We start from the raw sequence: 27,795 nt of genomic DNA on the forward strand, positions 1-27,795 counted from the left end.
TTACCCTCTACCCCCGTCCCATTTTTTCACAACTGCTATCTGGTTACCCTACCTCCTGGGAGTGGGGTGCTGAGATAATTAATTAATGTTTGTACAGTGTTTTGAGATCTTTGGATGGAAGGCACCATGGCAGGGCATAGAATTCTTGTGAATGATCCTGTTTAAAAGCAAACAGCTTTAGCAACAATAAAACAAGGAAAAGGGAAAACGGGAGATATCAATCAGTGGAGCTGGTTCTAAACAGCTCCTGTTTTGATTTCAGTCTTTATCCCCAAGATACAGTTTCAAAGCAAAAACCAAGAGCACATCAGGGAAATCAAGTGAGCCAGGTATAAACAATCAGTAACACTAGCAGGTATCAGGTCACAACTGCTCTCAGAATAATTAGGCAATTTGCTAGCTTGCTTCAACAGACCGTCTGAGATTATATTTCCTCTTGACCAAGGTCTGAAGCTGAAGGCCAGGTTTGGTCAGTGGTGTTACATCTGCTCATTCCAGCTATGTGATTCTCTCAGGCTTTGCACCACACGTCACCATTGACACCTGTGCCAAGCGAGTGTGAAGTGCAATCAAATTGGGACAGCAGTGTTTTACGCTTACGTTGTACAGGTGTAACCAGTGAGGCACAGTATGAGATGGGGAGTTTTTGCTGTGTCTCTTTGTGCTCTGTTGATGATTTGTTGGATCATGAGTGGTCCCCATTTTGTATCCTTCCACCAGCAGTGTTTCCAACTCTTGCCTTTATCTTTCTTGCTGCTGCACGGATCTCAATGGTATTTTATGTCAAGTCTTGCAGCTCTTAAAGCCCCAGTTGCTGGAGTTATGTGATTACATAACAGAGTATCTCTTTGCTTTCATTTTTTTAAAAAGGCCAGTGTTGCCCCTTTTGACCAAACTTGCTAGTCACTGCTTAGGGCCCCGTGGGTGTTCCAGTGGAGAGTAGAAATTGGAGCTAGGTATTTCTGTGATGCAGTTTTGCTTATTTACAAGGAATATACCAAGTCCTGTGCTTCTGAATGCAGAGGGAATCAAATAGCAAGGAACAGCTTCTGTTGCTCATAGCACCAAGCACGAGCTTTTCAGCCTGCACTTCTGACACAAAAAACCTCTCCCCAGGTTTCTTCTGGGGTCAGCCACATGCTTTCAGCTGCTCATTCCTCCAGGTTAGCTTCTAGTTCTCTCCTCTGTCTGGTCTCAGTTTCTGTGTGTTCTCTTCCCCCCAATACCCAGGTGAACTCAGTAGGTGCTGCTAGTCTCTAGGTAGACTTCATTAAGGTTTGTTTTAAGTGTGGCCCCCACTGTCTCTTACAACTAGCTTAAATGGGCAATTTATTCACACTTTTGACTCATCCCATAACAAAGTTTCACCTGCCCCAGCTCATAATAAGAGTAGGTTTCTAGCCCTCGTGGCTGCAGAGAAAAGCTGGAAATCACAATGTCTTAAGTCTCAAAAACCAGATGGCCAATCATTGATTATTTTTTATATTATCATGATTTTATATCAAGCTGGTCTTGTGGGTTTTTTTGCGGGGTGGAGCTGACTATGACTGTCGGGTGCTGGGGGCTGGCAATAGTGTCCCAGGGCTCCAGTGGCTGTCATTGTGGCAGCAGGAAGTCACTTGTCTCTGTGGTGAGAACTGCCAGTGGCAGGGGGCTGGTTTCCAGTGGAGTGGATGGGATTTCTCACAGGGGCAAAAGATGATGTGCCCCCAGGGACCTTGGGTTGGGTGCCTCTCACAAGCTACGTAGGGCTAATCTGGGTCAGCATGTGGAGGGGAGACCCCATATTAGGCCGACTAGATGTCCTGATTTTATAGGGATCGCCTGACTTTTGGGTCTTTTTCTTATATAGGCTCCTATTACCCCCCCCCCCCATCCCGATTTTTCACATTTGCTGTCTGGTCACCCTACCCCCTATAGAACCCTGACCTAGACAGGTGTGCAGACCTGCACAAGCCCCGCCCACCTTCCATCGATCTCTCAGTGCTCGATCGTTCTCCCCTGGCCGCTCCTGCCGCCTCGATCTCTCGGCGCTCCGCTCCGCGCCGGGACGGGCTGATTTCTCTCGGCCTGCGCTCGCTCTCCCCTGGGCCAGGCCGGAGCAGTCGCTCGGCGGCGGCGGAGCGGGATGAGCCTGGCGGGGGGCAGGGCGCCGCGCCGCACGGCGGGGAACCGGCTGGCGGGGCTGCTGAATGCCGAGGAGGATGAGTTCTACCAGACCACCTACGGGGGCTTCACGGAGGTGGGGCGAGCAGGAGGGTGGCCGTGGAGAGGGGGCCGAGGCCCGGGGGAGGGGGCTGTGAGGGGGCCCGGGAGGGCGGGGGTCCGGGGGAGGGGGCCCGAGAGGGCGGGGGTCCGGGGGAGGGGCAGAGGCCCGGGGGAGGGGCACCGGGAGGGCGGGGGTCCGGGGGAGGGGGCCCGAGAGGGCGGGGGGGAGGGGCAGAGGCCCGGGGGAGGGGCACCGGGAGGGCGGGGGTCCGGGGGAGGGGGCCCGAGAGGGCGGGGGGGGAGGGGCAGAGGCCCGGGGGAGGGGCACCGGGAGGGTGGGGGTCCGGGGGAGGGGGCCCGAGAGGGCGGGGGGGGAGGGGCAGAGGCCCGGGGGAGGGGGCTGTGAGGGGCCCCGGGAGGGCAGCGTGGGGGGAATCGCTCCCTTGGGGAGCAAAGTTGGGGGGTGGGGGAGTGCAGCAAGGCCCTGTGGAGGCTGAGCTGTGGGCTACTTGGAGGACGGCTGTGATTTGGGTGGGGGCACGAGGCAGAGCGGGACTCTCAAAGGCGCAGTGGGATCTGCTCAGCCGTGACTGTCGTTTGCCCCCCTCTCCCGGTCAGGAGTCGGGAGATGACGAGTACAAAGGCGACCAGTCGGACAGTGACGACGAAGTGGACTCTGACTTTGACATTGACGAGGGCGACGAGCCGGCCAGTGACCAGGACGATGACGAGCCCAAGAGGAAACGCAGGGTGGTCACCAAGGCTTACAAGGTAAGGGTGGAGCAGCTAGTTGTGGTGCTGGGTGACCCAGCCTCTGGTTCTGTATTGGGGTAGTACCTAAGAACACCCACCAGTCATGGACCAGGACCCCAGTGTGCTGGGTGCTGTATGGACAGTGAAGAAAATGGTGGTCTCTGCCCCCAAAGAGCTTCCAATTTAAGTACAAGACAGGAGACACTAGGTGGGTACAGACAGGGGCACACAAGAAAACAACGAAACAACCGCAGTCAGCATAACGTGCAGTGGTCTCAACGCACCAGTTGTCTAATCGCTGTTTCTGATATAGCCCTGTTGGGCTGAGGGAGGGACCCACATGAAAGCTGCTGCCAAAACTCTTAGTACAACCAGATTGTAATCTAGTGTAGGGGGTAGCTGGGGAGTTCACAGCAATTCCATGTATAGGCTGTTTCGTTTACGATCTTGGCGGCAGCAGAACCCTGAAAGCATCTTCAATTAGTGTGTTTCAGGAGTGGGAGTGCAGGCTCATGGGCAGGACTCCTGGGTTCTATTTCCAGCTCTGGGATGGAGTGTGGCCTCATATTTAACCAGGAGATGGGCAGTCAGGACTCATGGGTTCTATTGCTGGCTCTTGGAGGGAGTGATGTCTAGTGGTTAGAAACTGACCATAATAAACAAACTGCAGCAATGGTCAAAGTAAATCAGAGATTGAAAATGTTCTTTCTGTAATCAAAGGTGTAACTAGTAATACAGGCAAATAACTTTTCTTTTTAAAGGCGTTTATGTTGGCAGGGGCCCTCTTGCAAAAACAAGCTGCAAAATCCCTTGTGGCTCTTTATTTAAATGGGGTTGAACTCTCCAAAGCAGCATTAAATAGCAAGCCCCCAGGAGGTTCTTTTTTTCCTCACATCAGCTCTTATCTGAACCTACTAGGAGCCCATCAAAAGCCTGAGACCCAAGAAGCCCGATACAGCTTCCAGCAGCTCCCAGAAGGCGCGAGAGGAGAAGTCTGCGCCCCTGGAACTCCAGGATGAAGTGGGAGACAGTAAGTGTGGCTGATGCTCATTAGGATCAAATTTATTGCCTTTAGGTGAGGTGAAAAACTGGTTTCTGAAGGTTTTCTCGAAGCTTCTGCATCGATTTGCAGGGCAGAGGTTTGATTCAAAGTTATTCAACTACAACTGCTGGGCTGAGCTATGATCCACGGACAGGGAGGAATCATCGTGGGGCTGCTATGCTGGTTTCTTGGTAGCTACGCTGTCTCTGCCCGCCGTACCCAGTGTCCTGACTTTCCCTCCCACTCCTCGGGCTTACAGGCCGCAAGTACATGCGCCAGTCGACTACGGAGCACACGCGCCAGACCTTCCTGCGTGTCCAGGAGCGTCAGGTGCAGTCGAAGCGCAAGAAGGGGGGGCAGAACTATGACAGGCCGCTGACGCAGGAGGAGCTGCTGGAGGAGGCCAAGATCACAGAGGAGATTAACCTGCGGTCTCTGGGTGAGTGACATGGGTAGGAGGCCCTGGGAAACACACAGGCTCTTCACTCAGGTTGGCAGCAGGAGCCTGGCGCACCAGTCAGGGCTGTACTGGTCTACTGGAGACAACATGATCTGATGGGCGTTACGATTCCCAACCTTGTCCTCTGCCTAAGTTCTAGTGCCAGCTCTGGAAGGGTGTATTATCTCCTAGCTAGAACAGGGGACCTGGAGCTAGGACTCTGGGGTTCAGTTCCCAGTTCTTGAATGAGAGTGGAGTCTAGTGGTTAGAGCAGTGTGGGGGTGGAATCTGGACTCCTGGATTTTATTTCCAGCTCTACCATGGGCCATTCATTTCACCTCTGTGTGCCTTGGTTTCCCCAACTGTAAGCGTGGATAATGCTACCCAAGCATTAGTTCTGTGGATGATATATAGACGTGCCTAGGCACCTCCACTCACCATCATGAATGGTTCAGAATTGTAGGCATAACACAGGAGGTCTCTGGCTCATTCAGTTACTAGCCACCCCTTATGGGAGCCTGTGTGCCCCTCCTTGGTTCTCCGAGCACCAGGAAGGAGTTTACAGACCACTGGTGACCCGCGACCTGTACTCTGAGAGCTTCTGGTGTGGCACAAATCTCTGTCGAAATGCGGGAGTCACAGTCACAGTTAATGGCTCTTGCAGTGGTTCCATGTGGTACCTCCCAGTGTGAGGTAAAGAGCTCAGAGCTCTGAAGGCAGTAGAGCGGGCTCAGTAGCCGGACTGTTGACTGGTGGTCTTCTCTGAGCTGCCCCATCGTTCCAAGCCCTGCTCCATTCACCCTCGGTTCAATCGCCCTTGCAGAAACCTACGAGCGGCTGGAAGCTGACAAGAGGAAGCATGTGCAGAAGAAGCGGAAGTGCGTGGGGCCGGTGATCCGCTACTATTCGGGGACCATGCCGCTGATCACTGACCTCGGGGTGAAGGAGGAGAACGTGGATGTGGAAGGGTAGGTGTTGGGGATTGTATTTATTTCTCCCATCTCCCTAGCCTGAACTCCGGCCCCTCGGGATGGGCTGCCAACTCCCTCCTAGGTCTCACTGTCCCTGCTGACTCCTGCACTCTGGCTGGCAGGTGCCAACCCCACTTCCTAGGGGATTCCCCTGAGCCAGCTCGTGGGAGACGTCAGCCCCATCTTGCAGACCCCAGCCATTCAGTCAGTCCTCTTTGGCGTCCCAGCCTTCAGCTGCTTCTCTGAACTGGATCCTGAGTCCCAACAGCCACCGATTTCTTCTTCGTCAGCAGCACGAGTGTGATCTGGATCCCTCGAGGTGGCAGGTGTTTGGGCCCTGGTTAGTCTCCGGCTGAGGACATGGGGCCAGTTGTGGAATTCCCACCTGGACCTAGCTTGAGTTTCAAACACAGCTCAGGCCCATGCTGATCCCTCGCTCCTCCCGTACTCCAAGGGTATCCCAGGTGGGGCTGGTAGGATTAGAACTCAGGCTTGGACAAAGCAGGGCCGTGCCTCCTTTCGCTAGAACCTGCTGCCCCGAGATGGGATTTGTGTGGGGTTTGCACCCTGACTTATGTGGAGGTTGCCTGGAGATCTTTACTGAGCACAAGTGCCTGGTACATGCTTTGTCTCCCCTCCCCCGCACCTCCCAAAAGACCCGTGCGTCCTTGTGCCCCCTCATCCCCAGAGCCCTGGATGTTCTTATTCCCACTGTTGCATTTGAAGCTTGAGATGATTCTTGTGTTTTCTCCCCACCCCCAGGTTGGATCAAGACACGCAGCAAACAGCAGAGGCTCCCCAGGCTTCCGCCTCCCAGGCTGGCAAATGCTCTCGCACCTTCATCACCTTCAGCGACGACGAGACGTTTGAGCGCTTCTTCCCTAAGGCCAAGCAGCCCAAGCTGCCCGTGAAGGAGATCTGCCCCGTCACACACAAGCCGGCTGTCTACCGGGACCCCATCACCGACATCCCCTACTCCAACATCCGGGCCTTCAAAATCATCCGTGAGGCCTACAAGAAATACATCACTGCCCATGGGCTGCCCAATGCGGCGGCTTCCGCGGCCCTGGGGGCAGGGCCGCCCGCAACGGACCCAAATGTCCGGGCGACCAGGCAGAAAATCATCATCAAACAAACCGTCCCGGCCACATAAAGCCCAGGAGTGGTTGTTCCCTTTCCAGGAGGGAACTTCTTAAAGAGACACAGGCACATTTGGGTGGCTCACTATTGAGCCGCCCCTTCTTCTACTTCCCTGTGTATCTTTCTTTCGAACTCAAACAGGTGGTGGTTCATTGCTCTTTATTTATTATTTTATTTTTTAATAAAAAAAGCAATGCCTGCAGCAGTCCCACCAGAACAAACCAGCGCGCACAGCCCCTCCCTGGCAGGAGACCCTACAACAACCAAACCAGCGTGCACAGCCCCTCCCTGGCAGGAGACCCTACAACAACCAAGCCAGCGTGCACAGCCCAACCCTCGCAGGAGACCCTACAACAACCAAACCAGCGTGCACAGCCCCTCCCTCGCAGGAGACCCTACAAAAACCAAACCAGCGTGCACTAGAGGAGCTATGCAGTGGGTGGGATCACTTATGCTGTAAGGAGGCAGGATGGATTTTAAGCTCGGAAATGGTGCCTGTTTAACAATTTAGAAAGATAATAAAGTGACAGGACGGACGCTGTCTGCACTGTGTGGCTCATTGTGCGGAGGGGAGGAGCTGGTGAAAGAGGCTGGATTCTGCGGCAGCCTGACATCCCGTCTCGCTGATCGCCGCAGGGGCAGTGCCAGTGCACGAGTGCCCTGGAGAGCGTCAGGCCCCGGGTGACGTTCAGTTGGTTCTAGCTGAGACTGCGGGCAGGGTAAAGCTCCCGTTGCAGCAGCCAGAGGCACAAGGAGCGGTTTGCGCTGAACCCTGACTCGTGGCACCGACTGGAGCCTTGGCAGGGCTGTAAAGTACAGGCGGTTCCATGACTCGGACAGGTTAGTTGGTGTCTGCCTCCTGCCAGTGCTCCAGCGAGGCTTCGCCAGCCTGCAGGACTCTGATAAGTGTTGTCAGTAACACCCCTGGGAGGTCCAGAGCAGCGTTTTATTCCTCGGGATTGTCAGGCATCCTTGCCAGCCCGGCTGCTTCAATGAGGAGAGAAGGGAAATAAAAGAACCCACCATTCCAGGGGTGATTTCCTCAGTTGCCCTCCCTGCCCCTGCCCATCCGATTTCCTACTTATGCCCGTGGCCAGCTTGATCCCTGCCCCCTCTCTACTCATCTGGTTTTAAATGTCTCAGGCACTGGGGCTTCCGTACCTTGGGGGATGAGGCTGCAGCTCCAGAGAGCTTGTTAACAAGCCATTCCTGAGTTTCAGCTTAAATTTCTCTCTCTCGCTCCTTGTTATCCCCCAAGCAATTCTTCCTCCTTGCAGCTGGCTAGCATCGTACCCCCATCCCCTGCCAAAAGGTACAGCTTAGTTCTGCCTGTCTAGTGTCTTATCCAGTCCCGTCCCCAAAGTATCTGAATGCTTTGCCTACGGTCATGTGTTGATCCTCCCAGGGATTTAACATTATCCCCATATTCCCCAGATGGGGAAACTGAGGCACGAGGTCTCATGCTACCCCAAGGAGTCAGAGCTGGGAATTGAATCCAGATCTCGAGTCCCAGTCAAGTGCCTTAACTGCAAGCTCATCCTTCTTTCCTTACCCCACATCTCCATTAAGCTGTCTTCATAAATTAGCCCCCCACCCCCTTTCTCTAATTCAGTTTAATAGATTACAGGCCAGAAGGGACCTTTATTAGTTGTATTACGGTAACAGATGGGAGGCGTAGTCATGGACCAGGCCCCCATCGTACTGGGTGCTGTATGTTCTTTGTTAGGTGTATTATGGTAGCAGCTGGGACCCCCCCTCATCACGGACCGGCTGTCCACTGTGCTAGGTGCGGTACAGGCACATCAAAGAGATGATCCCTGCCTCACAGAGCTCTCACTCTAATGCAGGCTGCAGAATTTCTCTTGCATGTCTGATCCTGAGCTAAAGCCAGGATTCCCAGTGCGGTTGCATGGGACCTGGAGTGAGTCCTCTCTTCTCAGCTCTGCCAGGATGCCTGTGTGGCTGGCTCTCATTCCTGCTGCTAAGGCCTCCTCCATGCCCTTGCCACCTGCAAAGCAAATCAGGGGCAACCGAGAGCTGCCCCCCTTCATGTGGCAATTCTGGCATTTGACCACTGGGGGTCTGCAGGGCTCTGGGAAAACCGGCTGGGCAGTTGGAGTGATTGATAACCAGCCTGTCTATGTGATCTCGCCCTCCCACCCTCCCCTTTGCCCAGCTGGAGCTAAAATAATAATATGCTGATCTCACACACTTCACTGGCGGTATCCCTTGCCTCAGCACTGCGCTGCGGCTACTTTCACCCAGCCTGGAAAGGCAGCGTCCTGGACTGCCAGGGGAAGGTAAGCTGGAAGCCTTGCTCCTGGGCGGTAGGTTTCTCCATGGGGCGCGAGGCTGGTCTAATCACAAAGCTAATATTCTAAGCGGCTTGCCAAAGGGGCGAGGGGCTGGCTTGCCCTCTTCGGCCATTGCTCATTGGGCTGTGGATTCTCACCTCAGGCTTGCATTGAAGGGGACGGGCTGCCCATGTGGGATCAGTGCCTGCTTTTCTGTGGGTTGTAGGGCACATGTTCCTCTTGTAGGTAGGTGAAGGCACCCTTGCCTGGTGCGCTGAGAGACCTTCTCTGCCTGGGATATCCACTGCTTGTACTTGACCCTCCGGGTAAACAGCTTTGTCTCCTATCATGGCTCCGTGCACGATCCTCATGGCTTTTGGCTACTAGGCCTGCTTTTCCCCCACCAAAAGAATATAAAAAGCATGACAGGGCTACAATGTGGATCCTCCTACGCAACCCAGAGTGCTGTATAAATGGTACAGACTCATACGGGTCGGTTTGACTAGCGCTGAAATGTGGCCACCTCTGGGGAGGGCTGCAGCAGCTGATATAATCCTTTAGGACAGGGCCCGAGTACCGTAAGTGCAGGAGGAATATTAGGTAGGCAACATCGCAATTCCCAGGCTGGAATTTGGCTGGGACTCTGGGGCTAATATCCGCTGAAGCACTAGGGGATCTTTAGCGATGGGGGCTTGTGTGTGTTACACCTGCCACACAGCCCTCCCTAGTGCCCCGTGCTGACCCAATATGAGCGCGCCACCTAGCGAATCCTCCAGCACTGCTTCCGGCAGATCTGGGTGGGTGGCGCTTGGAGGTCTCCTATCCAGCTTACCCACCCAGCCTGCCCCTACTCAGCCTCTGAAACCTAGTTTGATCCCAGCACCGGGTGGCACAACCGCAGACCGAGTTGCTTGGAATAAAACAAGAGGACGGTCAGGTTTTGCCCTGGGGAAAGGCCAAAGGGCTATTGCCAGATTCCCAGAGCCCTCCAGGACATTGTGCCCTTGCGTTGTAGTCAGAAGCCAGCTTAGCCCCGGTAAGGCTGCGGCTACATGTGAGCACCTGGCCACTGTGATCTCAGCAGAACAAGGTAAGGCAGAGTCGGGCCCAGCAGGGAGCACGTGGCCGCAGGGGCTGTTAGAAAGGCTTTTTTGACCGGAGCTGGTGTCTGGCTGCTGCTTTAACATGCTAATGGGTAATAATATAAATAATTCCCGCTGTGGCAGGTCCCCCGGGTGGCTGTCTCTGGCCTGTGTTAGACAGGAGGTCAGACTAACCGATCAGAGCGACTCCGTCAGGCCTTAGCGGCAGTGGGCTTGATTCTGATCGCCCGTATGCTGGTAAATCAAGAGTAACTGCACTGAAGACTGGTGTGAGATCGGAATCCCTCCTGGTGGCTCTGTGGCAATGTTATCCCTGTGCCCTGGCCAGCCCTGTCTGCTTATGTAGTTAGCTCATGACTCCCAGAGTGCCCATCACCGTGGGGGCTGGGCCCTGCGCCAATGAGCTTACAAGCATCAGACGGCAGGGCGCAGGGCTTGAGCGGGTGAACCGTCTGTACACGCTCCCCTTAACACTGCCAGAGCTGGGTACAAGGGCCTGAGGACAGAGGTGTCGACTTCCCCAGTTCCCGGAGAGTGCTCGACCCCCGCTCTGCCCCCGGCCCTGCCCCCACTCCACACCCCTTCCCCAAATCCCCCACCCCTTCCTGTCCCAGCCCTTCCCCCAACCCCCCCCGCCCCCGCACCTCCTGAACACTGCTGAACAGCTGATCACGGTGGGCGGCAGGCACTGGGAGGGAGGGGGAGGAGCTGATTGGCGGGCCGCTGGCGGGTGGGAGGGGGAGGAGCTGATCCGTGGGGCTGCCGGTGGGTGCGGAACACCGACTATTTTTTCCCCATGGGTGCTCCAGCCCCAGAGCACCCAGGGAGTCGGCGCCGATGCCTGAGGGTGAATGCGACTCAGGCCCATTCTTGAAGATGCTTCCCAGCTGAGCATCTCAAAGCACCTCCCATTGTACTGATGGAGGAAACCGTGGGGCTGTCTACCCTTGGAGTTCATAGATTCATAGATGCCAAGGCCAGAAGGGACCATGGGGATCATCTAGTGAGACCACCTCTGTAACGCGGGCCAGAGACCTGCCCCAAAGGAATTCCTAGCGCAGAGTTGTTAGAAAAACATCCAGTCTTGTTTGAAGCATGGTCAGTGACGGAGAATCCACCATGACTGTCACTAGATTGTCGGGCTCAACGGGTAGTGATCAATGGCTCCATGTCTAGTTGGCAGCCGGTGTCAAGTGGAGTGCCCCAGGGGTCGGTCCTGGGGCTGGTTTTGTTCAATATCTTCATAAATGATCTGGAGGATGGTGTAGATTGCACCCTCAGCAAGTTTGCAGATGACACTAAACTGGGAGGAGTGGTAGATATGCTGGAGGGCAGGGATAGGATACAGAGGGACCTAGACAAATTGGAGGATTGGGCCAAAAGAAATCTGATGAGGTTCAATAAGGATAAGTGCAGGGTCCTGCACTTAGGACGGAAGAACCCAATGCACAGCTACAGACTAGGGACCGAATGGCTCGGCAGCAGTTCTGCGGAAAAGGACCTAGGGGTTACAGTGGACGAGAAGCTGGATATGAGTCACCAGTGTGCCCTTGTTGCCAAGAAGGCCAATGGCATTTTGGGATGTATAAGTAGGGGCATAGCGAGCAGATCGAGGGACGTGATCGTTCCCCTCTATTCGACATTGGTGAGGCCTCATCTGGAGTACTGTGTCCAGTTTTGGGCCCCACACTACAAGAAGGATGTGGATAACTTGGAGAGAGTCCAGCGAAGGGCAACAAAAATGATTAGGGGTCTGGAACACATGACTTATGAGGAGAGGCTGAGGGAACTGGGATTGTTTAGTCTGCAGAAGAGAAGAATGAGGGGGGATTTGATAGCTGCTTTCAACTACCTGAGAGGTGGTTCCAGAGAGGATGGTTCTAGACTATTCTCAGTGGTAGCAGATGACAGAACAAGGAGTAATGGTCTCAAGTTGCAGTGGGGGAGGTTTAGGTTGGATATTAGGAAAAACTTTTTCACTAGGAGGGTGGTGAAACACTGGAATGCGTTACCTAGGGAGGTGGTGGAATCTCCTTCCTTAGAAGTGTTTAAGGTCAGGCTTGACAAAGCCCTGGCTGGGATGATTTAGTTGGGGATTGGTCCTGCTTTGAGCAGGGGGTTGGACTAGATGACCTCCTGAGGTCCCTTCCAACCCTGATATTCTATGATTCTATGATTCTATGACCCTTGGGAAATTGTTCCAGCGGCTAATTACTCTCCAGGTTAAAACATGCACCTTATTTCCAGTCCGAATGTGTCTAGCTTCAATTTCCAGCCATTGGATCGTGGTTGGCTTTTCTCTGCTCGTGTAAAGAGCCTATTATTCAATACTTGTTCCCCATGTAGGTATTCACAGAGTGGGATCAAGTCCCACCTTAGCCTTCTCTTGGTTAAGCTAAATGGACTGAGCTCCTGGGGTCTCTCGCTGTAAAGCAGGTTTTCGAATCCTTTAATCCTCCTCGCAGCTCTTCTCTGACCCCTCTCCGACTGGTCAGCCCTGTGGGCGCCCCGAGATAGCCCCGGAAAACCCACCGCACAGTGTAGCACTCTGCTCAGTGACTATTTAAGGCCCGTTTCTCTGCCCTGTTTCAGACCCCGCTCCGGCAGGGATGGGACGGGGCGGCCGTCCCACCTGTTCTCCAGCTGCCAGCTGCCACCGCTCTCCTAACAAGCATCAGGGACATGGCACTGGGCGCCAGGCTGACCCGTGTCAAGCCAGGTTGGCAGATTCCTGGAGCAGCTGCCTCAGCAGTTTTGATCAGTTGAAGGGCGGATGGTGCTGGCTGTGTCACTCCTTCATCTGCCCTTTAGGTTTAGCCCCCAGTGCCCCTTCTGTGCCCAGCAACCCCCTTCAATCCCTGGCCTACCCCCCTCATGCCTAGAGCCTCCTCCACCCCCAGCATGACACCCGTCCGTCCCCAGGGCGTCCATTCCCTCTCCAGCTCCATCTTTATCTCAGTGCAGGTGCCCTCCCCCTGCCACCCTTAGCCCAGCCCCACCACCATCCCTGTCCCGCTCTTGGCTGCGTTCCCCTTCCAGCATGGACCTATGGCCCCCAATGGACACTCTGGTTCCCTCCAGGGGCACCCTCTGCATCCTCCTACCCTGCTCAGCGCGTCTGCGTCAGACTCGCTCCCTTATCGGCCAGTGCCGATGGCTGTGGGGCTGGGACGAGCCCTGGGTGGGGCTGTGGGGTCTCTGATAAGGACACTGAGCTACTGCAGCTGTTTGGAGACAGGGAGGGGCAGCTCCATGGAGGGTGGGGGAGGAATAGGGGCTGATTTAACCATTTGTGCCACGGGCCCTTGTGCTGAAGCTTTGGGGACGGGGTGGGAGACGAGGGCAGTTAATGCACCATCCCCTTGGGAGGGGCGGGAGGTTGGCTGGGCCTGGCTGCTGGATTCCTGCCCGCTGCTACTCTGGACCCTACAGTGTCTTCAGACAGCAGGGATGCCAGGAAATTCAATAATATCCACTGGCAGTGAGTTCCACAGGCTAACCTCACTAATATCTAGTGGCAAGGAGTTTCACAGGCTAACCTCAGTAATATCCCATGGCAAGGAGTCCCGCAGGCTGACCATACAGTGGCCGGGAGTTCCATGGAACAATCTCACTAATACCCAGTGGCAGGCAGTTCTGCGGCCTAACCTGATTAATAGCCAATGACAGAGAGTTGCACTGTCTAGTATCACTAATATTCAGTGGCAGGGAGTCCCCTGGGCTAATCTCTCTAATATCGAGTGGCAGGGAAATACACAAACTAACCTCGCTAATAGCCAGTAGCAGGGAGTTCCATGAGCTAACCTTGCTAATATCCCACATCAGGGAGTCCCACTGGCTAATCTCACTGATATCTTGTAGCAGGGAGTTCCAAAGGTCAGAATCAGTCCTGTCCCTCTGCAGCGACCCAGAGGTCTTGTGTGGCAGCAGGGAGTCCCATGGGTGAACCTTATGAATGCCCCGCTGCAGGGAGAGCTCACATCTGTTTGTGTCCCCACCCAGGCTAAGTCTCTGCTCGGTTGCTGAGGGGGGTTGCCTCCGACGCTGCTGAACCATGACGTCCTACCGGATGGAGCTGGAGAAGTACCGGGACATTGACGAGGAGAAGCTTCTGAGGGAACTTACCCCCGAGGAGCTGGACCAGCTGGACCTAGAGCTGCAGGATATGGATCCCGAGGTGAGGCCACCCACAGGGCTGGCAGGGGAAGGGGGTGATGCTGCGGCTTGCGGGGAGTTGCTGACCTCCAGGCTTCGAAGCCTCACTCCAATCCCCACCCCACCCCTGACCCTGGCTTTCCCTGGGCCTTTGTGGTGCAGCCATGACGGTCATAATACTCTTTGAAACTCAGACCAGTGGGGGTGGGGGAGAGTGCAGTTCAGTTCAGTGGTTAGAGCAGGGGGGTGGGTTCTATTCCCAGCTCTGGTACTAACTCCCTGAGTAAACCACTCCCCTGCTGTGTGCCTCAGTTTCCCCACTGTAACATGGGGCATTGGCACCAGGCTTCATTCATTGCCATTTGCAAAGGGCTTTGTGCCCCTCCTCAGGGGCAAGGGGGCTGTGATCTCTATGGGGGGGCTTGTCCCGCCAGTGACCCCTTCCCGCCTCCCTCTTCCAGAACATGATGCTCCCAGCCGGGCTGCGCCAGCGAGACCAGACCAAGAAGACCCCGACGGGGCCACTGGACCGGGATGCCCTCATGCATCACCTGGAGAAGCAGGCGCTGGAGGCGAAGGAGCGTGAGGACCTGGTGCCATTCACTGGCGAGAAGAGAGGTACCAGGGGAGTGTGTGTGTATGTGGGGGGGGGTGCTCGGGGGCTTGGCTCAGCCTGACCCGGCATTGGCACAAATGGCACAGACTCTGACATTCGCCTGATCACCCCCCTGCTTGGGGGAGAAGGGCTCATGGCCCAATCTGCTAGGAGGTCCCTGCCCATGCCATGGGGCCTGTGCCAGAGGATACGTGTCCCCCACCCCCGGGGCAGAGCTAGGCCAAAGAGTACGTGCCCCCCACCCACCAGGGCAGGGTTAGGCTGGTGGGTGGGTATGTGCTCTTGGCAGCTGTGGGGGTTCATTCCCCATGGGGGCAGTGCTAGAGGGTACCAAGCCCCCATGCAGGGACAGTGCCGGGGGGGCAGGTGCCCCACACCAGAGGAGGGGCAGCACTTGGGGCACACCCCCGCCTGTGTCTCTGGGTGGCCAAGCAGTGCTGGGTCAGGTGGACCAGGCCAGCGAGAATGGCCTTATGGGGGGCCCTGCCTTGGCCTTTGTGGGGTGGGCAGGGCTGTCCCTGGGTGCTGCTGGCCTAGCGTCTGCCCAGGTGCTGGGCTGCAGGGCTGGGACGGAAGGGATTATACTTAGCTCAGCCCAGGAGCTGAGGCCGCTCCAAAGTATCTTGGTGAGTGGCTCGGCTGCCCTGTCCGCTCCAAGCTGGGGCCCCATCAGCCCAGACACAGCAGCTCCTGGCCCTGGAGCCCACCCCTTGTCCTGGCCACTCCCCATAACCCTGGGGAGCCGGCAGGGGCCAGTTCCTTGGGGCAGGGCGAGGGCAGAGCTGCTGAGGTTTTGGGGAGGCAGCAAGGTCTAGTGGGCATGGCACCAGGTTGGGCCTCAGGATACCTGGGTTCTATTCCCACTGGCCTACGGGGGGATCTTGGGCAAGTCCCTTCCCTTCCTGGTGCCTCAGTTTCTCCGGTCTCCCAAGGTCTGTCTGATCTATTGAGACTGAGCTCTTCAGGGCAGGGAGCGCCTCCCACTCTGGGTCTGTGCAGTGCCCAGTGCAGCAGGGCCCCAGTCTCAGCTCTGGATGCCACCCTAAAGGGCCAATTCTCTGATTGGGGACCCCTCCAGTGAGGCTCCTCCCCCTGAGCTGCTGGCCACAGTGCTGTGCACTTCAGGGTCCATTCCCCGGCGTCACCATGGCCCCAGGCCAACAGCTTCCTGTGGCTTCCATTTCGGCTGAAAGGGTGGATGGGGCCAGAAGTGACTCCCCTGTCCCATCCGTGGGGCCTGGAGTCAACCTGGTGACCCCAACTCACCGGGGAGACTCACCAGGGAGGCCCAGGAGGGAATGGGCCATGGAGGCTGAGCTGCTCTCTGGCCCCAGAGGGGTCCCCATCAGGGGGCAGCATAGGAGAACGCTGAGCCCAGGCTCTGCCCGTCCTGTGAATGCCCGGGGCTGCCAATCAGGGGACGTCTTCTGCCACACTGGACAAATTATAACAAACATCCTCCCGACCCCACGGAGATCGTGGCGCTAAAAGATCCACCCGGGGCCCTGGGAGCGCGGGGCCCTAGAACATCAAGGCGGGGCCCTGGGGCAGAGACAGAGTCCTCGGGAGATGCCGGGTCACCTGCCTGGCTCCTGAGCACCGCTGAGCTCTAAATCTGCCCCTGGCTGCTAGACTCGCCGGGAGCGCCAGGCTGAGCTGGGGGGTGGCTGAGAAGCAGGGCTCTCCGACGGCAGCCCACAGGGGCGGGGATCCTCCCGCCTCACTTAGCTGGCCGGACAGGAGCTGCTGACAGTGGAACCCCCATTACGCAGGTGGAGACAGCAGGCCTGGTGCTGCTCTGGCCTGGGTGTGGTTGGAAACGGTTCCCCATAAAATCCTCCCTGTGCAGGGGCCTCCCCATCCAGTGGGCAGCTGGCATGAGGGTCCCGTCCCCACCCTGCTCCCACCCCCGCTGCAGGGGGTGGAGCGGGGGTGTGGCTGCGGCACCCTGTGCTGTGGCTATTCTCGGCTCCCCAGGGTCCGTACAGGGTGGGGCGGGTCTGTGGCCGTGGTGCACTGCGCTGTGCCTATTCTTTTCTCCCCAGGGCCCACTGGGACCCCGAGGCTGCTCCAACTTCCCCTGGGTGCCAGGCAGGGCCCTGCACCAACCCAGAATCCAGGGAGAGCAAAGGCGACTTAGCCACCCCACACCCCAATCCTGCTCCCAGCGCAGGAGCAGAGTGACTGGGATCGGGCCCAGTGCAGGGGCTCCACATGTCCTGTCCATAGCCCCTGGCCACCCGATGGCCCATTATCTCCCCGCCTCCCCTCTGGAGCATGATCACAAGCAGGCGCTGACACTGCTAGGCTGCGAGTCCATGGAGCCAGGCCGGCTACACAACGTCTCTTGTGGTGGGCTCTGTGCTGCCCGGGAGGGACGTGCGGCATCAGAATGTCATGCTCCGGGAGATGGGCCCGACGCGATGCGCCGGTGAAATGAAACCCAGGCCAGGGTGACGCTGCCCCCGGTGCCCCAGCTGGGCAGGAGGTGCCCGGAGCAGTTGCTGCTGCAGCATCCTGAAAATCGGGTGTCTGACAGCGGCTTTCCCCTGAAGCTAAGAGCCCCGAGGCGCTTCCAGGCTGGTTAGTCACATCCGAAAAGGTCACTCTCCTCTGCTCCATCTCCCCCAGGCTTCCTTCGGCCCCTGCCCAGCGCAGGACCTCCTAGTTTATGCAGTTTCCTGTCCCACCCTGTGACCGTGGCCTGCGGGCACCTTCCAGGCGTGGATGAAGCCACGTGACTGACCCCTGCCATGTGTGGCTTGTTCTCTCGCCCGGGGAGGATTGTGCGGGTTGCGGGGGTGTTGGTGTTGGAGGAGGGCCGGGTGGAGAAGCAGACAGAGGAACAGGGGGAAGGCTGGGACGGTCCAGTCCTGGGAGAGTTCGTGCCCCAGTCTGGGACCAGCCCGCCGAGGAAGCCCTACCTGCTGCACAGTTGGTAGAAAGTTCCCCTGGACCTGGACACAGGTCCTCAGATTTAGGGTCTTCTAGAGGTGCTGGGCCACTGAGCTCTTTGTGGGTGAGGCCCGAGGCTATTCCACGGGAAGACAGCATCGAGAGCAGAGTATTGGGCCGGCCCTGATCTAACTGATGTGGGATCTCACGCCACTGCCAGAACCCATCCCAGCCATCCCAGGTTCAATCCCGGGTGCTACATTCTCTCCATCTCTGCACCGATCAGGTCCATCTGTCCCTTGGTGCTCCCCCATCTGTTGGTCTGCACCTGTTGTCTCTCGACTTACACTGTCAGCTCCTCGGGGCAGGGGCCTGCACCTTGCGGTGTGTGTGTGTAGTGGGACTGGGGCTCTGCAATCCACACCCTGATAACCTCTAGCCCTGGGGGCTGGCACGTGCTCCCCGCCGCGAAGGGGCTGGAGTGAATGAGTCACAGGAATTTTACAGAGCCGAGGCCAGAACTCCCTGCGAGGCTGTCAAAGGGGTCGGCCGCACTCTTACATTCTGTCACTCAGTGCTGCCCCGGCCTTTCAGTTGGAGTCTCCTTTGCTTCCTGTCCTGACCTTGTGTGGCTGCTAAACAGCTACAACACTCTGCCCCAGAGGTGGCTGCATTTGTCCACCACCCGGCTGATCTGGGACGGCAATTCCCTCTGTCGCTGGGGGAAGCAGGGATTCCAGGGCAGAAGGCACTGTGGGAATCGAAGATGTTGTCACCAGTCGATGGCTACCTGGCATCAACAGGCTGCTACTTATAACCTCGTGGTGGCCGGGGGAATAGAAACCACATCTTCCTACTCTAAAAGTCCAGGCTCCTGCCACGTGAGCTGCTTGAGAATCTCCACTGTCTGCTGGCAGTATAGGTCCTATGACACACACCTGATTCCATGCAGCAGAGCACAGTGGAGCACATATGCTGCTATGTTACAGTTCTAAGCTTTGCTGCTCTTCATCCCAGACGCTAACCCCTAGTCTCTCTGCAGGAAAACCCTTTATCCCAAAGAACCCCCAGCGGGAGATCCCCAAGGAGGAGCAGATCACTCTGGAACCTGAGCTGGAGGAAGCCCTGGCCAACGCCACTGAGGCAGAGATGTGCGACATTGCAGGTGAAGGGCCTGGGGCCCTCGGGGGCAGCAAACCCAGTCTGCTTTGGGGCCACAGCAGTGTGGAAGGCAGCAGTGCCCTACCTGCATGCTAGTGGTGAATGCCCGGGGCCCAGGCTCTGGCTTGACGTCGCTGTGGCTGCCATTTCCGGGGTGGGTATGTTGTGACTGGGGGCTGAGCGAAGGTTGGCCGGGTCCTGGCACTGGCGGGGATTCAGATGGAGCTAGTGAGATGCTGAGCCCCCCAGGTTGGGTCATAGGTTCAATCCCCACTCCCAGAGACCTCTGGAGCACGAAGCACCAGCTCTGCTGTGGGAGCTGAAAGGTGAGGCTGTTGGCTAGGGCTGTAGCAAGCTCATCATCTGCCATGTGTAACCGCTCCAGGGGGTGGGAGATGCTGAGAGCGGGGACCAGGTCCCGCCTACCCCACAGGGGGCGTGGGCATCATCATGGGGAGCCGGGGTGGGTACCAGGAACAACCTCGGGCCTTAGAGCTAGGGGGCTCTGGGGACAGCTGCCCTAAAACATCCCTGAGGGGACACAGGGTGTGGGATAGGTCGGGGGAGCAAATGACAGGCCTGTGGGCACAGGCACCGCTGAAATCGACGGGCATCTTGCCACCTATGCCAGGGCTGGATTTGACCTCTCAGAGCGCCTGTAATTAACGAGTGTGTCTTGCAAACTGCAGTGGGGCTAATGGCAGGGGAATGTGTCGAGGTTTGGGGGTCTGCTGTGTGTGAAAACACCTGGCCAGACGGGGGAGCTGTGGAGTCTTGTGCAGACTGAGCATGCCCGGGGAGCTTGGCGTCTCTGGACGAACCATGCGTGTGAGAGGCTGCCGTGTGCGTGCGGGCAGAGGCGGGTTTGTGCGTGTTGCATGCACGTCCCTGTGTGAAGGCACGTGTGTGAGCGTATACATGCGTCCGGGTGTGTGTATGTGCATGGGCCCCTGTGTTTACCCACGCCTGTGTGAGTCCATGTGCGGACGTATACCTGTGGGTCTGCGTGGTTGTATGCACCTGTGCGAACACATGCACCTATGTGAATCCACGTAGGCGTGAGCACATGGGCACGCATGGCCTGGCCTGCGCATATACTCACGAGTGTTTGTGCCCTCGCCTTGCTTCAGGGGCTAGTACATTCAGGCTGGCTCGTTGCCTGGCCCAGATACATAGCAGACCTCTTAGCTCCCCGGGTGGGGGTGGGAGGGCGTAGAGGGACAAGGCGGTAAAGCGAGATCTAGGCTCACCCCATCCCTAATTCAGCAGCACGAAGCTCGACCTGCTTGAGCTCCGGGACCCAGCTTGGGTGCCCTGCCCCCATGCCGCCTCAGGGATGTTACTGCTCCTGCCCATACAAGCCATGATGAGCTCCGATTCCCAGAGCTCAGCAGCGAGCGAGCTGGCCGGGAGCCAGCGGGTGGCTAAAATGAGAAAGGCAGGCTCTAGGGCTATCCGCTTACACCCGCCGGGGAGATGCTAGGCCAATAAAAATACATGGGGCATGTGGTGAGAGATTACATTTAGGGGCTTTTCCTATGGCCTCCCGCAGCCAGCCGCGGTCGGGTTGTGAGCGTGGCCGCAGGGCTGCCCTGTGGCCTGCCACAGTAATAGAGAAGTGCCATCAACCTCCAGGTCATGGGGCACTTTGTGAGCCTTGTATGTATAGGAATTGCTTGCCCACCCACTAACATGCAGCCACCTCTGGGGTGGAACACGGCAGCTATTTATAAAAGGCATCGTCACCCACTGTGTGCATACTGCCATCTCTGGGGTGGAAGATTTTAGACAGGGAGCACTCTCTCAGTGGTGAGACACAGCAGCTTCTGGCAGGGAATGTGGAAGCTGCTTGTACAGGGATCCCTTCCTCTGTGCTGAGATGCAGCCACCTCTGGGGTGCAAGGTGGTAGCTGTTTAACAGCAAACAGCAACATCCCGACTGTCACTTAGTGCAGTTTAGTGAAATTGGCCAGGAGGGTGCAGGGTGGGCCCAGGAAAGCAGAGAGCTGCAGCGACCCCCGCTCCCTACCTCTGCAGCTTAGACTCTCGGCCTTTGTTATTAAACCCAGCGGCCTGTTTGCTGTTCCCTCCCCAACAGCCATTCTGGGGATGTACACCCTGATGAGCAACAAGCAGTACTATGAAGCCATTTGCAGCGGCAACATCACCAGCACCGAAGGCATCAATAGTGAGTGAGCTCCACCGGCCCGCGGGGCGGCAGGGCGGGGTTTGCGCTCATCCCACGCGCCAGCTGACTCCGGTGGGGTTGCTCAGTCAGTCGCAGAGCGCAAGGCCCGGGTCCCTAGGTCTGGATTGTTCCCCCTGCGGGACTGTGAACCTGCTCTCAGGAAACGCGGGATGTGAAACCAGCAGATCTGGGATGAGCACGAAATGGGGTTTATCAGTTCCTCTCTGTTTGGATCGTTATGAGTGACGCAGTGCAGGAGATGTCAGGAAATGGAGGGGGCCAAATTCTCCCAGCATGTACCCAGGCATAAATCAGGAGTAGCCAAAGCGGGGCACCTTCAGCGGCTCAGCGGCGTTCCCCTGGCTCCGAGGCCGGGTGGAGCGTGAGAGGATCGGGTCAGCGAATCTCCCCCTGCTGACCTGGTGGTGCGCGCGTGTTTCCCACCAGGTGTGGTAAAGCCGGATAGGTACAAACCAGTCCCAGACGAGCCGCCGAACCCCACCAACGTGGAGGAGACCCTGAAAAAAATCCAGAGCAACGACAAGGACCTGGAGGAGGTCAACCTGAACAATATCAAGGTCAGCTTCTCCCAGGGCAGAAAGGGGCATGGGAGAGGGTGGGAGCCCTGAGCTGCGGGGACATCTGACTGGGAAAAGCCCTGGGGTGAAATCCTGGTCCTGCTGGGGTCAAGCACAATGGGGCCATTGATTCATTGGGGCCAGGACCTCAGCCCCTCGGGGAATAGATATCCACCTCCCTCCATCTATCTACCCCTTGGATCCACCCGCCCGATATCCACCTCCCTCCATCTATCTACCCCTTGGATCCATCCGCCTGATATCCACCTCCCTCCATCTATCTACCCCTTGGATCCACCCACCCGATATCCACCTCCCTCCATTTATCTACCCCTTCAATCCACCCGCCAGATATCCACCTTTCTCCATCTATCTACCCCTTTGATCCATCCACCTGATATCCATTTACCTCCATCTGTCTAGCCCTTCCTTGCATCCATTCCTCGAGCCATCTCCCTGCATCTGTATACTACTTTGATCCATCCATCTACTCCATCCATATGTACCCCTTTGTGACCGAGGGTGTCTGGGGCCGCCCTCACTGGAAATGCCGAGGTCAGGGCAAGCTGCGAAAGGGAGAGCAGATACTCCCAACATTTTCCTGATACCTGACATGGCATATCTGGCATAACTCATTACAATTTTACAATATTGATATTCGTAATATCCTCAAATGTCCCCCAGATTCCATACAGCGTCACACACGTGGATCCATCCATCTACTTCATCATCTATGTACCCCTTTGATCCACCCATCCATCTATTCCTCCATCCCCTCATCCATCTACCCCATTGATCCATCTCTTTACCTTATCCACCCCACTGTATCCCTCCCTCCCTCCATCCACCCATCTATCTCATCCTCCTCATCCCCCATCCCATCGACCCACTCATCTACCTCATCCCTCTGTCCATCCCTCCATTGTGAGGCGAGACAAACCCGTTTTCTCACTCTCTCCTCCTGCAGGACATTCCCATCCCGAAGCTGAAGGAAATCTGCGAAGCCATGAAAACCAACACCCACGTGAAGAAGCTGAGCCTGGTGGCGACTCGGAGCAACGACCCCGTGGCCAAGGTAAGCCCTCCCACTCCCGACAGACGGAGCCGCTTGGAGCATCCCTTCACGCACTGGTGTAGGTCCTGTTGACCTCAGTGGGTACGTCTGTACTGCAGTCGGGAGGTGTGACTGCAGCGTGTGCAGACGTGCCCCAGCCGGTTGATCTAGTGAGCTCGGGTAACATAACGGTGCGTGGCAGGGGCTAGCTGCTTGTGCACATCCCCAGGGGCCTGGGCGGGCAGGTCTCGCCCATGCAGCTTCCCTGCTGTTTTGACTTGCGCTGGCTTTGCTCTAGCGAGATCCCAGCTAGCTCAGATACGTCGCCTCCCCGTCGCAGCGTAGACGCAGTCAGAGGGGCTTACGCTTGGGCTTCGGTGCTCTGCTGAATGGGGTCTTCAGTTTCAGCCCCATAGCTCGTCAAGCAAAGAACCACCCGGGACAGATGTGAGTCACGAGGCTTAACACACTGTCTGGAGGGAGCCCAGCTACTGGGATGATTTCCTGAGGGTCTCGGTGGATTTCAATGCAGACGGGATGTTTCTCTCACAGATCTCTCCAGGCCTTGTTTCGGGGAGGTTCTGTGGGCTGTGTGAGGCTGGTCAGGTCAGATGGTCACAGTGGCGGCTGTGTTGACAGGTCCTGGGTAGACTTTTCAGCTCAGAACTGAACCCCCGTTCCGCAACCTCAGCCTGGGGCTCCAGGACCATGCTGCAAACCTGGCTTGGCTGGAGCTGCGTGTACTAGCGCTGTCCCTTAGCCAGCAAGAGCTGGGAGGGCGAATGTGTCTCATGTCACTCAACAGTATCCCCGATAACTACCAGCCTTGACTTCCATCCAGACCAGGTCTTGAGGGTGGTGTCTAACTTGGAGGCCCTTATGTGGGGGGCCAGCGACCTTTTAGCTTTGTCTTCTGTACGGGGGCGCTGCGTGGGGAGGATGTCACCACAGCAAACCCTGCTTGCAGGCTGTGAAAGGTCGATGCGACTGACTCTGGTCTGGGACTCCCACAGGCCGTGGCCGAGATGCTGAAGGAGAACAAGACTCTTCAGAGCCTCAACATTGAATCCAATTTCATCACCAGTGCCGGGATGATGGCCGTCATCAAGGCCGTGCAGCAGAACACCATGCTGGCCGAGCTGAAGGTGGACAACCAGGTACGGCCGTGCCCAGCCACTAGGGAACACCGGGACGGGGTGCGACACACGGCTTGCTGGGGGCGTGGCACTGGAAGGGCAAGCGAGTCCAAGCGTCATCTGATGGGTGGGCAGGAAGCGAAAGGTGGGGTTAGTGGACGTTGGACATCGTCGGTGGCTGGGATACAGACCTGTGTGCTGGGAACCCCTCAGTATCAATCCCAGCTCAGCTTCTGTGGGCACATGGGGTTTCAAATGCTGGCCCTATTGATGTCAGCGGGAATTTGGCAATTGATTCTAATAGGAGTGTGACAGAGAGGGTGCCTCTCAGTGCCCCCTTGTGGCGTGGGATGGCTCTGCAGCATCCCTGCCTCAGTTTCCCCTCACCCAGGTTTTTACAAGGTCCAGGTGTTTATCAGTTAGTCCTGCCCCCTCAGGCTAGGAGGCTGCTAATTATGACACAGGCAGGGCTGGCCCCATTTCTCCTTAAAGGATCCAGTCACCCTGTGACCAGGAAGCTGGCCATTCTGTGCCCCAGTTTCCCCCAGGTAAAACAGGGATAATGCTACCCGGGTTCGTAAGGGGCATTGTCCACCTTCCCTAGCCAAGGGACAGGTATTGTAATAACACTCCCTTATCTTTCTGGGGGTTAGGAGGGTTCACCTTAGACAGAGGCTAATTATTAATGATCATCTCTGCTGGCTGCACATTACTAATCGAGAGCCTGATCCGGGGAGGGGCTGAGTTCGCTCTGCACCCAGTGGCAGTAGTTCTCAAACTTTTGTACTGGTGACCCCTTTCACATAGCAAACCTCTGAGTGCGACCCCCCCTTATAAATCAAAACCACTTTTTAATATACTTAACACCATTATAAATGCTGGAGGCAAAGCGAGGTTTGGGGTGGAGGCTGACAGCTCGCGACACCCTGAGGGGTCCCGACCCCCAGTCTGAGAACCCCGTGGGTCCATGGAGCAGAGGGGCTCAGCGCCTTGCAGCCATGGGCTGTGGGTTGGGTAAGGAGAGGCCCCATGAAGTGAATGGAAAGGCTCTGGTTGACTCCAATAGGCCCCGGTTACTCAGGACAGCCAGATGCTTGGGCCGCTTGTCTGGGTCCAGAGTGAGGGCCCGGTGGAGGGTGCAATTGGGAACAACCAGCCATCTGCCCAGAGCTGTCGGGCCTGGGGTGGGCCCCATGCTGGGCCACAGGCCCTGGAGAAACCCAACTGCTCCTGCTTTGGGGGGTCAGAGCCCGTTAGATTCCAGCAGCCGGCTGTGAAGGCAGGGAGCTTGGCAGGATGGACTGAGGACCTGACCCAGCGTCGTGCCACCATGCGAGTGCTGCCCTGCCCATAGCTGCTCCTGGCTCTGAACCCCACGGGCAGGGGACCTGGCCTGACGACCGCTCGGCCTTCCCTGCACAGAGAGAGAGAGAGAGAGAGAAACAATGGCTTGGTCCTTTTGCTCCAGGCTACCACCCTCGGGCCCCCTCTGCGAGAGATCAGGGAGCCAGTCCAGGCCCGGGTCCTGGGCTAGCACAGGTGCCAAGGCTGGGCCATGCCTTGGAGGCCGGGGCGGCCGGCGGGACCCTAAGCACCTGAAATGCAGCCTCCACTTTACTGACAAGGTCTCCCGGAGGCCGGTGTCCATCCACAACAATCCCCGGTTTCCCGGGGGTGAGTAACAGGAGACGAGGCCTCTCGCCCTAGGGGCCGGCTCTGAGCTGGGCTCTGCTTTGTAGTCACCTCCCAGCAGCTGGTGTGCGATGAGTCTGGCGGCTGTCAGGCCAGCTCCCAGCCGCCTGACAGTCTCTGCAGAGAGACCAAGGGGCGGCTGGGCCCTGGAGGGTGTGTGTGTGTGTGTGTGTGTGTGTGGCAGGGCCAGTTGGCCTGGGCTGGAGGGGAGGCTGGTGGGCAGCCTGGGGGAAGGTGGGAGCAGAGCTCCTCACCCCTGGGGCTAAGCTCAGCCGGGCGCTGGTACCCACCGAGGCTGCCGTTCCTGCCCCCGCAGTCTCAGCGGCTGGGGGACTCGGTGGAGATGGAGATGGCCGCCATGCTGGAGAAGTGCCCCTCCATCATCCGCTTCGGGTACCACTTCACGCAGCAGGGACCAAGGGCCAGAGCCTCCATTGCCATCAGCAAGAACAATGAGCTCCGTAAGTAGCAGGCTGGGGAAGGGTGGGGAGGGGACAGACCGACGGCTCGCCCATTTCCCCGGCCCCACTGCAGCAGCTCTGTGAGCCCGAGCTCCCTTGGCTTTACAGTAGGCCCTGGCCCCAGATTTACCCGCATTGATGTGGCTCTGCTGACGACCTGAGGTCTGGTGCGCTCCGCTCTGGGGTGCAGCGCCTGGTTGACGGTACATTGCTGCTCCCCTCTAGCGGCTAGACCAGACAGAGCCAGTCCGAGGATGGCGCTAATCGTGCTGGTTCTTTAGCTTAAGCAGCCGAGACCTGTGCATTTGGATGTGGAGGTTCAGGGTTCAATTCCCCACCCCCGGTGTCGTTCCATGTGCTGCTGATTAGGACAGGAAGTGAAGGCTCCCCCAGCTGGCTGAACCTGCAGTGGGGGTGTGAGAGGTTAGAATGGGAGAGCAGGCCCTGGACTTCACCCAGGACGGGGATTAAGACCCTGGCAGAGGTAACACCCCCACGGACCATCCCACTGGGCTGCCCATTGTTGACGGATGTCAGCCTCTTCACTTCCTGTCCTAAACCGCCCAGCGGCATTTCCTTCCTGCCTATCTCCTGGATGGGCTGGAGCTAGATCTGGGGAGGGGGAGAAGGTTTAGGGAGGTCGGTACTGGTCGATTTATAGAGGGTGGGGTGGGGGCCTCTGGGCTCAGCTCTGCGCCACCAACCCCCTTGCTGTGTCTGCCCCACAGGTCGCAAGCAGAGGAAGACATAATGCCCGGCGCCTGGCCCGTGTCTCTAACGCCTCTCCGTGCCTCGAAGCCATCGGCCCCGGCCGGCTGGTGCCCCGCGGCCAGGGCTCTGCCTCCAGCTCAAAGCAAAGGGGAGCTTTTTGTTCTTTTTGTAGATTTCCTGGAGCCGCCCCTCAGCTGTCGGCCCCCCGCCCCCCTTCCCGCCCCATCTAGTATTTGGAGTCCCCAGCTCAGGTTACTTGTTCTTAGGAAGAGAATTGAAGCGAGTGTTTTGGTTCTCACTGTAAATAAAGAGATCACTATGCGGACAGAGGGCCCAGGCTCCAGCACTGGGGTGGGGAGTGGGGACCAACACTCTGTAGGGCCGGGAGCCTCCTCCTCCCAGGGGCCAGTCCCAGCTGCTTCAGAGAAAGGACAATTCTTTCCCTTTGCACCCTGGGCTGCAGCAGGGCCAGCCCCTGCCCCGGCCAGCAGAGCTGGGCTCGCCGAGCTGCAGATCAGTCCATTTGCCCACTTGTCCCCCAGCTCCCCACTCCGGAAAGTGGCATCCTGCTCCTGGATTCACCACCACCACCTGCACCTCCCTCCTTTGCCCCTGGATCCCTTCCCCGCCTTTAACCATGGAACCCCCTGGCCCTCCCCATCTTTAATGCTGGATCCCTGGCTCTCCCCTCCTTTAACCCGGATTCTTCCCCTGCCTGCACCTCCTTCCTTTGCCCCTCGACCCCCCTGCACCCTCCCCTCTCTCTCCCACAGCGTCCAGCTGTCACATTCCTGACAGTGGTGCCTAGAGGCTGCCCTAGAGCTTGGGACCCCGCCCTAAGGCGCTCACCCTGTAACTAGCCAAGGGGTGGGAGGGGAAACTGAGGTGCAGCGCAGGGAAGTGACTTACCCAAGCTCACCCCCAACTGGAACAGGGCCTAGACCCTGTGGCGCTGGTGGTGGGGCCCTACCCCCTAGAGCGCTGTGCCTCGAGTGTACCGCTAATCTGACTCCCCCTCCCTTTTCCTGCCAGGCTCCCGTGCGCTGCTTGTCCACGGCCCAGTCTGGAAGGTCATTTCAAGGATGCCACTTCCCCCCTGCCCCTTCCTGCCGGCCGGTGCACGCACCTTCCTCAGCCTCCCCCCAGGCCCACAGCCCCCTCACACACCTGCCACCTAGGGCAGCTCCTGGGGCAATAG

The 27,795-nt window shown here is 57.5% G+C and overlaps 2 protein-coding genes and 1 long non-coding RNA gene across 4 annotated transcripts; 2 read left to right on the forward strand and 1 right to left on the reverse strand.

The window, feature by feature from the left end:
- Nucleotides 1-1,965: 1,965 nt before the first annotated feature.
- On the forward strand, nt 1,966-7,089 carry VPS72 (vacuolar protein sorting 72 homolog). Its single transcript, XM_037882817.2, has 6 exons — nt 1,966-2,242; nt 2,827-2,979; nt 3,880-3,991; nt 4,263-4,442; nt 5,266-5,410; nt 6,176-7,089. Exons 1-6 carry the CDS (start codon nt 2,129-2,131, stop codon nt 6,564-6,566), a joined length of 1,095 nt encoding a protein of 364 aa, XP_037738745.1. The 5' UTR covers nt 1,966-2,128; the 3' UTR covers nt 6,567-7,089.
- A 149-nt stretch (nt 7,090-7,238) lies between these two features.
- Nucleotides 7,239-26,922, forward strand: TMOD4 (tropomodulin 4). Of its 2 annotated transcripts, none has more exons than XM_027830313.3 (10): nt 7,239-7,393; nt 13,953-14,127; nt 14,567-14,723; nt 18,659-18,781; nt 20,876-20,965; nt 21,413-21,543; nt 22,511-22,618; nt 23,611-23,754; nt 25,742-25,886; nt 26,615-26,922. In XM_027830313.3, the coding sequence occupies exons 2-10, from the start codon at nt 14,005-14,007 to the stop codon at nt 26,635-26,637; spliced, it is 1,044 nt and encodes a 347-aa protein (XP_027686114.2). In that variant the 5' UTR covers nt 7,239-7,393; nt 13,953-14,004; the 3' UTR covers nt 26,638-26,922. The 2 variants fall into 2 exon arrangements, with proteins under 2 accessions (XP_027686114.2, XP_037738746.1); XM_037882818.2 differs by lacking the exon at nt 7,239-7,393 and adding an exon at nt 8,707-8,853.
- On the reverse strand, nt 7,257-9,814 carry LOC119564099. Its single transcript, XR_005222985.2, has 2 exons — nt 9,006-9,814; nt 7,257-7,537 (listed from the first exon to the last, which is right to left on the reverse strand). It is a non-coding gene; the product is annotated as an uncharacterized LOC119564099 (long non-coding RNA).
- Nucleotides 26,923-27,795: the final 873 nt, after the last annotated feature.

This window comes from Chelonia mydas, chromosome 24 (genome assembly GCF_015237465.2).
Source record: "Chelonia mydas isolate rCheMyd1 chromosome 24, rCheMyd1.pri.v2, whole genome shotgun sequence".
NCBI lineage: Eukaryota > Metazoa > Chordata > Testudines > Cheloniidae > Chelonia > Chelonia mydas.

Bases quoted from the DNA above. Each gene is read 5' to 3' on its own strand.
- VPS72 (XM_037882817.2), top strand. From the start codon at position 2,129: ATGAGCCTGGCGGGGGGCAGGGCGCCGCGCCGCACGGCGGGGAACCGG. The intron at 2,980-3,879 runs GTAAGGGTGGAG...TGAACCTACTAG, and splicing joins TGGTCACCAAGGCTTACAAG to GAGCCCATCAAAAGCCTGAG. The intron at 3,992-4,262 runs GTAAGTGTGGCT...TCGGGCTTACAG, and splicing joins CCAGGATGAAGTGGGAGACA to GCCGCAAGTACATGCGCCAG.
- TMOD4 (XM_027830313.3), top strand. From the start codon at position 14,005: ATGACGTCCTACCGGATGGAGCTGGAGAAGTACCGGGACATTGACGAG. The intron at 21,544-22,510 runs GTCAGCTTCTCC...CTCCTCCTGCAG, and splicing joins TCAACCTGAACAATATCAAG to GACATTCCCATCCCGAAGCT. The intron at 25,887-26,614 runs GTAAGTAGCAGG...TCTGCCCCACAG, and splicing joins CAGCAAGAACAATGAGCTCC to GTCGCAAGCAGAGGAAGACA.